General features: G+C 38.4%; 1 protein-coding gene across 1 annotated transcript in view; it reads right to left on the reverse strand.

The window, feature by feature from the left end:
* Positions 1-504: 504 nt before the first annotated feature.
* Positions 505-12,389, reverse strand: part of LOC124712087 (leucine zipper putative tumor suppressor 2-like) — a 69,938-nt gene continuing 58,053 nt past the window's right edge. The window contains exons 6-7 of the mRNA XM_047242420.1: positions 6,028-6,252; positions 505-2,014 (exon numbers count right to left, since the gene is read on the reverse strand). Of these exons, the coding sequence (XP_047098376.1) occupies positions 1,829-2,014; positions 6,028-6,252 (411 nt within the window). The 3' untranslated portion in view covers positions 505-1,828. The remainder of the gene's footprint in view (positions 2,015-6,027; positions 6,253-12,389) is intronic.

The following is a 12,389-nucleotide window of genomic DNA, read 5'->3' on the forward strand; positions in this document are numbered from 1 at the left end:
ATCCTCCTACATTATGTCCTTCAGTCATCATCCTATTATGTGAAAAATAATGTTTCTCGACAGATACAGTGAAGCCTGCATCACACAAATATGCTCGCATAAATAGTTGTATCTATTCTGATAATTAGTGATATTATTTTCTCTTGAGCTTTCCCCAGTTATTATTTAGTAACATAAGGCTATTGGAAAAATGTCTGCAGACTATTACAGAAGTGATTGTTCTGAAAGATGTATGTTGATGTAGTAACTATAAATTGATCTTATTCTGTGGATGAAATTTGTTTGGTGTAATTCTTTGCACAATGATGCCAAATACAGAAAAATTTCCTAAAACCAATGTAAAAATCATAGTCTTGAAATTAAATCCTGTAAAACATTTAAATATTTAAAACTGTTCCAACTAAATTGTGATTTCATTTGCTGTATTTTGTCTTGGTGAAGTGAGAACTTCTATTCAGAGATTTGGATATTCAAACAAGAATCATTTATTTATTTCATCATCACATTAAAATTTTATTAACACTGAATGTCATGGTTAATTAAATTACATAATTTATCTTTCACAGCAGTTTGGATTAAATAGTACATATATTAATGTGACACTTTGGTAGTAAATAATCTGTCACACCTTAGGAGAAAATTATACTCCAAGTGGTGTTGGACAGTGGCATGCAGATGGCAATTGTTGTCAAGAAAAGTTGTAAACAAGACTCATTTTCTATCTCCAAATACTGTTGGCAGTCACTTCCATAAACTGCTATCACTAAAATTGTGAGAAAGTGGAGATGATAACCTATGTTCAGTAGTATTTGTGCTCAATAGTCATATTTCTTCATTTGAACACAAGTGTTGTTAATTTTATACTACTGGTCATTTTTATTTTAAGTTTTATTGAATCACCAATGAAGAATGGAAATAATGTTTGCTACATAGGGAATAAGGAGTGTTTTGAACCTTAATGACAATCCTGAAAAGTGATTAAAATTCTGTGGCAATATAATGCTCAAAATAGACATTTGCTGTAAACCAATGTCACAGTTGTCCACATGCATCCACAATTCTGCCCTAAAGCTTGTATTACAATGGTGAAATTATGATAGTCACATCTCGTAATTGCAAAACTAAAATTTCACCAGGAACATGTCATATGAAAATATTCATTCCACTCACCCATTCATGAATGAAATTAATAAATAAGAGTAGTATATTTAGGTACAGTCTTCATGTGAAAACATTATAATAACTGTTTGTCACATTGTTATAGCATCACAAGTAACTAGTTTTATGTCTGCAGCTGTTGGTTAATTGGCACAGACTAACATTCTGTTGCAATGAACAGACTTAAGCTATAATATAAGCAGCAGCTATGATAAACAGCTAGAATTACTACTACATTCACTTGCATGAAGTAGAGGCATGTTCAGTTGGTCCTGTCATCACACACTTTAATTACTTATGAGTTACACTTTGGAATATATACACGTCCATCTCACGTCAGGAAGACACTTCTCAGTTTACAGTACATTAAAACTGCAGAATTACAGTCCTGTTATAAATACTTAACTATCTAACACAATATTTAAACTGAAGATGCATTTCATACACTTACTTCAAAATCTGGCATAACATAACTAGTAATAAAATTTGTGTTTTTCTAGGTGTTATTTTCTACAGAAATATACTGAAAGGGATATTCAAAATGTGTAAGCTCTTCATGGAAGAAAGCTATGTAGGTTGATGAATTGAGTCTTTAGGACCAGCATCAGTTCCCACAAGAGAGCACCTCAACTACACAGGCACTAGCCTGCAGTTTTCATCACCTGCAAACTCAAAGCTCAATAGTATGGCCCATCTCGATGGCTGGTAGCTTCTTGGGAGCAGCTGCTGTTTTCGAATCCAGTTCCAGCTCTAACGTAAGACTCTCAACTTCTGCCTCGAGTGACTTCGTGCGACGGAACATCTGCACGTAGTTGAGCTGGAGTTGGCGCTGGTAACGCAGTACTTTCTCCTTTTCCTGGAAAAAGACAGTTAAAGCTAGAGAGAGAGAGAGAGAGAGAGAGAGAGAGAGAGAGAGAGAGAGAGAGAGAGAGAGAGAGAGAGCTCTTTCTGATGTCATTTTCAGCATAATGTCTCTATGACCGATCTATTGGTATTCATTAAGTTGTGCCTGAGATGATATTAGATGTGATTTCTGCCTGGACTTTTGTATCTGCAGCTGCATATTAGAATTAGTTTTTCACAATGTGTCCAGAGTCAAGATCATGATCATGCACAACACCACCACCACATGTACTACTTCGATGGAAGTGTACCACATCAGCCATTGAGATATTCTCCAGAAGAATAGATTCTTAGATAAAAGTTGCTTTGTGGTATACCCTCTTGAAAGGATGAACGATGTAGTTATCCGAATGGGTCAGAAATCAGAAGTTTTGATTTGCATGTACAGACAGACAAATGATTTCATAAAAATTGGATGGTTCATTAAAGACAAAGTGCTTAACAAACCAAACAAGTCAATAATGTGTTTGTCCATCTCTGGTCCTTCTGAGAGCAGTTATTTGGCTGGACACTGATGCAGTTGTTGGATGTCCTCCTGAGGGATATCATGGAGAGCCCTGCCCATAACACTCCAGATCTTTTCAATTGTGGAGAGACCTGGCACACCATAAAGGGCAATGAAAAGGGGCATAGAATGTTATCGATGTACCACAGTGTTGTGAAGATGACAGCCAAAGAGACCCTGCTATGAAGTGAAATGACACCCCAGTCTGCAACTTCCAATTGTTGTGTCGTACAACGAGTGACGGTCCAGCTGATAACATGCCACTTTCCTGGGTGTCTCAAGACACATCTTTGCTGGTCCCTGTGGCTCATCACTGAAGACAATTCTACACCAATCAATGAGATTCCTGGCTGAAGATGGGTCTGCAGATGCCCTGGACAGCGGTAGGCTACCAACCTGATTGTAGCCCACCCTACAACCCAACAACCAGGAGTGAGTGACTGGGGTGCCATTACCATTTCATTTCATTTCAAAGCAGAACCCCTTTGGTCATCATCTGTGGCACCCTTACATCACAGCAATACTTCAACAGTATTTTATGTCCTGTTTTGTTGCCCTTCATTGCAAGCCATGCTGGTCTTCAATTTCAGCAAGGTAATGTGTGCCCACATACAGTGAGGGTTCCTACTGCTTGTCTTTGTATTTGGCAAATGCTGTCTTGGCCAGCAAGGTCACCAGGTCTCTCTCTAATTGAGATTGTTTGGAGTATTATGGGCAGAGCCCTCCAACCAGCTCAGGATGTAAATGATCCAACATGCCAATTGGGCAGAATGTGGTGTAATATCCCACAGGAGGATATCCACCAGCTCTGTCAATCAAGCTGAATAGGTGCTTGCATAAGGGCCAAAGGTAGACCAGCATATTGTTGGCTTGCTTAATTTGTAAAGTTATTTCTCTTGGCTAAATCATTTTATCTGAAACTATAATCATTTGTTTGTGTGTACATGTACACCATGTCTACCAATTTTTACCCTATTTGATAATTCCACCATTGTGCATCTTTTCTTAGAGATATATGTATTCTGTGAATTGCACTTGCATCCCGTAGGCTCTTTCAAATACATTTGCCACATTGATGGGACACTTGTCTGATTTTCCATGTACAAAATAGCATTGAAAAATAGTTACAATTTGATAATTAAACTTTTTTTACTTCTACATCATGGATTTACAAATCATGTCTCAGAGTACAATTTTGTAAAGTAGTAATTCTCATAGCAGTAATGAATAGGTCAAAATAGAAGCTTTGAATCAAGTGGTATTAATATGGCTGAATAAAATTAATACAGCAGCCACAAACTGACTGACACAGCAAACTATAAATAAAATTAATAGTTAATGTTTTACAGTTATAAGGTGCACTATTTACTTTCCTTTCCAAAGCAGGTATAAATAATGCATTCTATTTAAGCTTACAGTGAACCAAATCATGGCTGTTTCAAAAAATTAAGAATATTGCACTAATAGAATCTCAAACCTTCTGGACAGTGAACTAAATGCTAGATATTTTGAACTCGTATCTGTGATTATCAATGACTTACACTTGGTGTTAACCAGTATTTATTTGTAACAGTGAGCACCTGTTTTTAGTTCAATTCTTCTTTTCATTTTGTCTTCTAGGTCTCTGCTTCTTCCAATAGCAAGCCACCATCTTCAAAATGATTATTGCATAGACTGTTGTTATTGCACCTTCTGTTTAAATTCCATCAGTTTGCTGTCATCTATATATCTGTCTCAACGTCCTTTCACTACAATATTTTGTCTAGTACTTTCTCATGACATATGTATGTTATACATACTATGTAGACCTGTTCTTTGAACACGCAGGTTCAGGAACTTTTTTGTTGTTCTTGGATGATTGTTACATCAAAACATTCACCTAGTGTTGCCTTCTCTACTATTGGAAATAATTTTATAGCTGTCATGTGTGAATTTGTCCCTTAAATAGTACAATTATTCACTTCTTTTGCAGTTTGCTATGAGGGCACAGGACAGAGATAACAATCAATATTGCCTAGAGACCAGCAGCCGCATCTGACAAAGCAACAATACTGGTGAACAGCAGCTTCCACTGTCAAGTGCTACAATTCACATGACTTCAGTAAGACAGTTTTGAGTCTATGCGAGTTGACAACAATCACATCTATTCATTTTGCAAATAAACACATTTTTTGAAACAGGGTTCTCATTTGATTTCTAAATGTAAGCCTGCACAAGGATCTAAATCTCTTTTGATCTGATTTTCAACAGTTGTCAGATTTGTTCACGACACCTTCAAAAGACTTCTGTTTTTCAATTTGCTTATTCTTAGCAAGAATCTTTTGAATATGAGCTTATCAATTGCTCTTCATGTTCAACTAGATCTTTTAGTCTATAAAGAACAACAATATAATCATAGATCATCCCTTGATTCTTACTATTCCTCATAAATCGAAAGTGACACACACTACTTAATCCACACGAAAGGTTTTTCTGTTTTATTTGTGTTTCATTTATTAAAATAATATAATCACTTACTTGTGAATTATGCCCAAGTATTGAGGTCAAGACTGAAATCTAACACATAACAGTAGTTTGGCAAAAGTTTTCTCACACTGTCAACCAGGACTGTAATTACCTGCTTAAAAATTGGACCAAAATACAGATTTTGTCACCTAAAGTGATGTTAGGATTCCTTTATCTTTTGACAGGCATAGCAGTTCTGCAACTGCTTATTACTTTATTTCCTAATGTTAGTTCCTCTGATATTTTTCCATGAATGTGCATTTACTGCTCCTCTCTATCTTTACATGTAGTTTGTGAGTAGCTGAGTATTCCTAGATTTGTTAATAAAATATCAAACAGCTGCATACTACATATGAAAAATGAAACATTTCACTGATACACAGTTCCAGGAGGCACCATTCTTCCACTTATTTGCCTTCAGTAGTTTTGCTTAACTCAATGGTTGAAGCATTAGCTACCTGAAGCATTGGTAGTTTTCCCATTTTCCTGCTAAGAGTAATATTTTACAAGGCAATTCTGACTCAGTAAATGAGACGCATTTGCTAATAATTTGAAATATATTAGCTGTAGCCAGTTGTCATGAGAGTCATTCTGGGATGGATCCCAATTATCTGGTAGGTGATTTCATTGTATGTGTGGAGCATAGCTGACAGATGTGTTGTGCGCTCTTTATCAGTGAAGTTATACAGCACTTTGAGCATCCCAGCCTCCACTCACTCTATTCTGTATATCATCAAACGTGTCCATTCACATATTTGTCTTGTCACTCTACAGCAAATGAAGCCTATTTTTGTAACTACAGTGCTATAAATATCTTAGAACTGCATTATGATACCAATAAACAAGAAAGTAACCAAGCATGTGCTTCATGACAAACTTAGCACATTGTTGAACACTGGTCTACCTTGTCAAATGTAGCAGATAGCAGGACTTTTAGTAAGTACTACGCAACACACCTGCGCCCAGGTGAGCCTCTCACTCTGAAATTGTGCGGCCAGGTCAGCCTCACGTGCTCGCAGCCGGGCCAGCTCCTGGGCTTGTGCATCCAACTGTGCACGTAGTGGCGCCACCTCTTCACGCTGCTGCCTCAGCTGGTCACTACGGCGCTCCAGCTCTGCACGCAGCTCACGCACCTCTGTTCGCAGCTGCACCACTTCTTGCCCTTTCGATGCCTGCTCACCCTGCCAAATCGACATGACTGGCTTAGAAACTTACCCACTTCTGAATGTGGTTTTATATGAATTAAAAATAAAATGAAGAGTTCAGGATGAGAGAAAGAATGGACAGAGAAATCACATGAGAAGGGCTAAGGAGTAAGGTAAGGTGGGCAGTGAAGAAATGAAATGGGTGAGAATCACATAGTAGTTGGAGGGTGATGGGTAAGGAGGACAGGTTGAAGGAGAAAAGTGATTAAGGGTAAAACTTGATTCTATTATGAAGTGGAAAACAAGTATCATTAGAGTTAAAACTTTAATCAATTATGGATTTGACAAGCCTAAAGGGACAGGAAAAGAAGGGCAGGAGGAAGAAGAATAAAAAGGAGGAGGAGGAGGAGGAGAGGAGGAGGGGGAGGAGGAAGAGGAGGAATAGGGTGAAACAAGAGGAGTGGGACACAGGGCGAGTACTGGGAAGCCACAGGAGATGAAAGGGAAAGAAAGAGGTAAGAAGGGGAGGGTGAATGGGATAGGGACAGTAAGGGAATGGCTGGGGAGAAAGAATGGAGTGGTGAGATAGGATGTGGTGCCATGGGGGAATGGAGGCAAACAGAAGAGGGGGGGCAGGCAAAGGAGAGGATGGCGATGTTTGACGATAAGGTAAGAGAAATTTGTTGAGGAAATTTGAGGGGAGAGAGAAATGAGAAAAAGGGGGGGGGGTTACGTTGTGTGCAAAGCAAGTAGATGCACAAAGATGTGTGTGAATGGTGTGGAGAGAATATGGGTTTGAGGTGTTGAAAGACTATTGCTATAGGAAAATAGCTGTGGCATAGATTATCTGATACATATTCAAAAAATCTGGGATCATTTTACTTTTTAATGTAACTGAGAATTGCTGCAAGAAGGAGCCACATGATAAGCATCATAAACAGTAATTCTAATTCCAATACAAGAACTTTAAATGATAAAGTTGTTACAGCAATATCAAAATTCATGTATCTGTCGGTTCTGAACTGCAAATTTTCTTGGGAATTTCTCTGTATGAAACATTCTGAAGTAATCAATTTAGCCTGTTTGTTTACTTGAGATATAGTTGTGTTGAATTACTTTACTAACATATATAAGGGGACCTTTAAAAATAAGTTACACATATCATCTTGCACTAAAACAATAACACAATGAGAGTGGCATATATTCAGAAGAAAGTGCATGTTCCGTGTTTCCTGCAGACACTGTTCTACTGTGATATGGGGGGAGTGAAATGCCACAGCCACTGGAAATGGTCTCTAGAGTTGAATTTTGTGTGACAGTACAACTCTTGTGTGCAAAATATCTAAATTACACATATATTCACAGTGAAATTCTGGTGATATATGGATGAAAATCTGTGTCATATCCAGTAGCAGTGAAATGTCAGCAATAATTCTACCAAACTACAGAGACAAGTGATGCTGATTGGAAAGGAAGGCATTCAACATAAACTGCAGATGACAATGGCAAGGCAATCAAGAAACTTATTCCCACCAATCACAGATTTACTGATGAAAAAGAAGTTCACTCACTGGTTCTTTAGTAGTGCAGTTATCAAGGAGCAGATTTCTGTCATCAAGAAACTGAACAATTGGTATAATATTGTAACTGTAGTATACAGAGTGTTGGAACCTACATTAAAAAATAGTATCATGTACAGTAGTCATTTTGTAGTGCAGCATTCATTGAAAGTTACTTGGTCTGCCAAAATAATGTGCAACTTATTTTATGAAGTCCCCTAGTAGCTTTTACATTCCCAAACCCTCTCCACAAGTGCGAGACAGGTTGGCAGAGGCACTGTTGCTGCCACTTTTCTGCCCTTCAATATAATAATCAAAAATATGTTGGCAGGAATGAAAATAATCATTTTAAATAGTTTAAGATGGGCTACATGTGGTCTTCACACTAAGGATTCTATTGCTGAGGCTCTTCGGAATGTAGAAGAACTGGTGTTAGAAAGGTTGTTTGAAAGTATTGAGGGTGGTCCAAAGTTTAATTGTGCATGGAAAAAGGTGGGAGCAATTGCAATGATGAAGATGAAAAGTGGGATGGAGCTTTCATTCCAAATGTGAGATGTCAAGACCATTATATTTGATAGGATGGGTAGACAACTCCAAAGGAAATAAAGTTCCTGAAATAGGCATTGGAACAATACAAGATTTAGATGTAGTATTAAGATCAGTAAAAAATAGGAAGGCACTTGGATTAGACGGAGTGCATATGAATTTTATAAATGTAGTAGTATAATATGCATATCAAGAATTTTACACCTACTTAATAAATTCTGAAACAAATAGCTAGTTACCTCTCTCTTGGTCAATAGCTCTAATTAAAAATTGTTGTAAAGAGAAGAATGCAAAAATTACAAAGGCAACAGAGAAATTAGTCTGATGAACGTAGGATATAAAATCTATAGTACAATAATAAATAAAGAATTATAAACTATTACAGACTGTCAGCTAGGAGAAGAGGAAGGTGGATTTAGGAAAGAAAGATGGTGTGTAGATAATGTCTTGACCATCAGACAAACAATAAAACAAAAAAGAGAGAACTTTGAAACATATTCCACTTTTATAGGGTTTGATAATGTGTTCAACAGGGAAAACTGAATAAAATTGAGGAAAATACTAGAAAATGAGAGCTACCCACCACACACAATTTTGGTAACAAGCAGTCTGTACAGAAATACTAATTTTAACATAGGCGTAGGATTAAAAGAAGTGAAAGATGTCTATAAAATGTAGAACTTGGACAAGGGTTAGCTTATCTTGCACATTTTAGTAGTTACATATACTGACAACATTTTAAAGAAACAGAGACTGATGATAAACCTAGGATATAAAACATTTCTGTTTGCAGAAGATAAAATGATTCAAAAAATGAGACATTTACAGAAACATTATAATTTTAAAAGTTCCGTTAGTAAAATTAAAATTATGGCTTTTAGAAGAAAGGGTCTTCTCACATTGAAGATACTACTACAAAACATTTTGGAACAACTGTGGAATTTTAAGTGCCTTGGCTGTGACTTAAGCTTTTATAATGAGGAGGACATTGATCAAAAAGTCAGGAAGCTTCAATCTGCATGGGGATCATTCAAAGAACTTTTAAAAATAAAGGTAGAAGAGAAAGTAAAATGACATTTTATGTAGCTGTGTCTGTACCTAACTGCTTTATGGCAGCGAAAACTGGTGCTGACTCAAAAGCAAGTGAGTAAAATACAGTCGGCAGAAATGAGACTTTTAACGGGTGTTAAAGGATATACAAAATGGACAGGATACGAAATGAAGATATTAGGAAAGAACGAGCAAACCACTGGTTCCTAAAAGTATTGGTCTCTGCTATGTAAGCCAAGTTAAAGCTTGTATTTACGTTACAAACGAGTTACTGCGTTAAACATTTGACGCTATGTATGTAAGCGAGAAGTAATTTAGACCAAGTTTAAAATTAAAGTTCGTTGAAAGTCGCTAAGTGCTATCCTCATCAGACACTGGATGAGTTTAGCCTGGGTAATTTGCACTCCGTTTTAAATATTAGTTTTTCAATCCTCTCAATGTTTAAGACGTCATACGTCCAGCACTATCGTACAATTACACAATTTTCTACGTGTATTTAGTGATATATGTGTATACTGCCCCCAAAAAGTGTTCCGAATAGCGTTAAAACGCCATGCAGAAGTTTAACTGCATGAGAATCGAAAAGATAGTAAGGAACAAACCTTTTCTTTCATCATTTCGTGGGGAATGTCAGCGAGAAAATGCTTTAGTTGAGGATAATGTTTGTTGTAAGTCGCTAAGTGTCGTCATTCTCAAATATCAGGTCAATATAGTCTGGATAATTTGAGCGCTGTCTGAAGGGGTATACACATTTCTAACTGTAATACTTTTATTGTGTTAGAGGTTTAACATAAGATTGTAACTGCTAAATGAGCAGATTACGACAGAGTTAAAACTTTTTAAATTCGGTGAATAATCGTACGAAACACTGGATATCAAATTTTTGCTGCCACTGGAAGGTTTTACACAAACAACTTGCAACTAGGATTGTGCTCTATTAAGCATGAACCGAGTTACCTTTTTAGTAACACAGTGTGTTAGGAAATTTCCCTCACAAACTTCTAGGACTTGTAGAGGGGCGTGAATACATAATATTTTGAATAGGAACCCATGTTCGGAAATGTGCCGTTTCCATTCAGATGATTCACTCATCCACTTCTGCTGAGGAAATGAATTAGGTAACAATTTGAAAGGAAGCTAAACGCTACATCCTTTTATCATTTAAGCACATTTGTTTGTATGAACACTGTAACATTACCTGTTTACAGTATTGCACCTAAAAACCCTCATCGTACTGCACGTACTGAGCAGTACTGATGTATTACAGCTGCGGCTCGATGTTACCCGACATTGTCCCTACGAATGATATCCTGGTACAAGTGTGTACTTGGCGTCTCTTCAGCTTCTAGTGCAGTAGCAAAACCTCGTCCCAGCAGATATTTGTCTCCACAGGAGCCTCCGAAATTAAACGTACGATAAGACCTCACATCCGCTGTACGTCTAACGTAGTAAACGTCGTCCTGTCTAATCTGTGGCCTACCAGGAAAAGCAACTCAGACTTTTTCCCTCAGAAGACGAGAACGCATTACTCATCTGAACTGAAACCGACGTAGAACAGAAACAATGTTTCCAGACATTGGTTCCTATTCAAAATTTACTCTCTCCTCTACTAGTCCTAGAAGTGTGTAATGGGAATTTTCGAACACCATGTGCATATTAAACAATCAGTAAACAGTAAAATATTAAATAACAGAATTTGACGAATCATTTGGAAAGAATGGGAAATACCAGTATACGCCAAAGGGAAGAAAAGCTGGAAGACGAACCAGGACATGCTATAGACAACTACGCTACTGGCCACTGAAATTTATACACCACGAAGATGACGTGCTACAGACGCGAAATTTAACCAACAGGAAGAAGATGCTGTGATATGCAAATGATTAGCTTTTCAGAGCATTCACACAAGGTTTGTTCCGGTGGCGACACCTACAACGTGCTGACCTGAAGAAAGTTTCCAACCGATTTCGCATACACAAACAGCAGACCGGCGTTGCCTGGTGTAACGTTGTTGTGATGCCTCGTGTAAGGAGGAGAAATGCGTACCATCACGTTTCAGACTTCGATAAAGGCCGGATTGTAGCCTATCGCGATTGAGGTTTATCGTATAGCGACACTGCTGCTCGCATTGATCGAGATCCAATGACTGTTAGTAGAATATGGAATTGGTGGCTTCAGCAAGGTAATACGGAACGCCGTGCTGGATTCCAACGGCCTCGTGTCACTAGCAGTCGAGATGACAGGCATCTTATTCGCATGGCTGTAACGGATCGTGCAGCTACGTCTCGATCCCTGCGTCAACAGATGGGGACGTTTGCAAGACAACCATCTGCATGAACACTTAGACGACGTTTGCAGCAGCATGGACTATCAACTCTGAGACCATGGCTGCGGTTACCCTTGACGCTGCATCACAGACAGAAGCGACAGCGATTGTGTACTCAACGACGAACTTGAGTGCACGAATGGCAAAACGTCATTTTTTTCGGATGAATCCAGGTTCCGTTTACAGCATCATGATGGTCGCATCCGTGTTTGGCGACATCGCGGTGAACGCACATTGAAAGCGTGTATTCGTCATCGCCATACTGGCGTATCACCCGGTGTCATGGTATGGGGTGCCATTGGTTACACGTCTGTCACCTGTTGTTCACATTGACAGCACTTTGAACAGTGGACGTTACATTTCAGATGTGTTACGACCCGTGGCTCTATCCTTCATTCGATCCCTGCGAAACCCCACATTTCAGTATGATAATGCACGACCGCGTGTTGCAGGTCCTGTACGGGCCTTTCTGGATACAGAAAATGTTCGACTGCTGCCCTGGCCAGCACATTCTCCAGATCTCTCGCCAATTGAAAACGTCTGGTCAACAGTGGCCGAGCAACTGGCTCGTTACAATACGCGTCACCACTCTTGATGAACTGTGGTATCGTGTTGAAGCTGCATCGGCAGCTGTACCTGTAGACGTGATCCAAGCTCTGGATTCAATGCCCAGGCGTATCAAGGCCGCTATT

Source organism: Schistocerca piceifrons, chromosome 1 (assembly GCF_021461385.2).
Source record: "Schistocerca piceifrons isolate TAMUIC-IGC-003096 chromosome 1, iqSchPice1.1, whole genome shotgun sequence".
NCBI classification, from domain to species: domain Eukaryota; kingdom Metazoa; phylum Arthropoda; class Insecta; order Orthoptera; family Acrididae; genus Schistocerca; species Schistocerca piceifrons.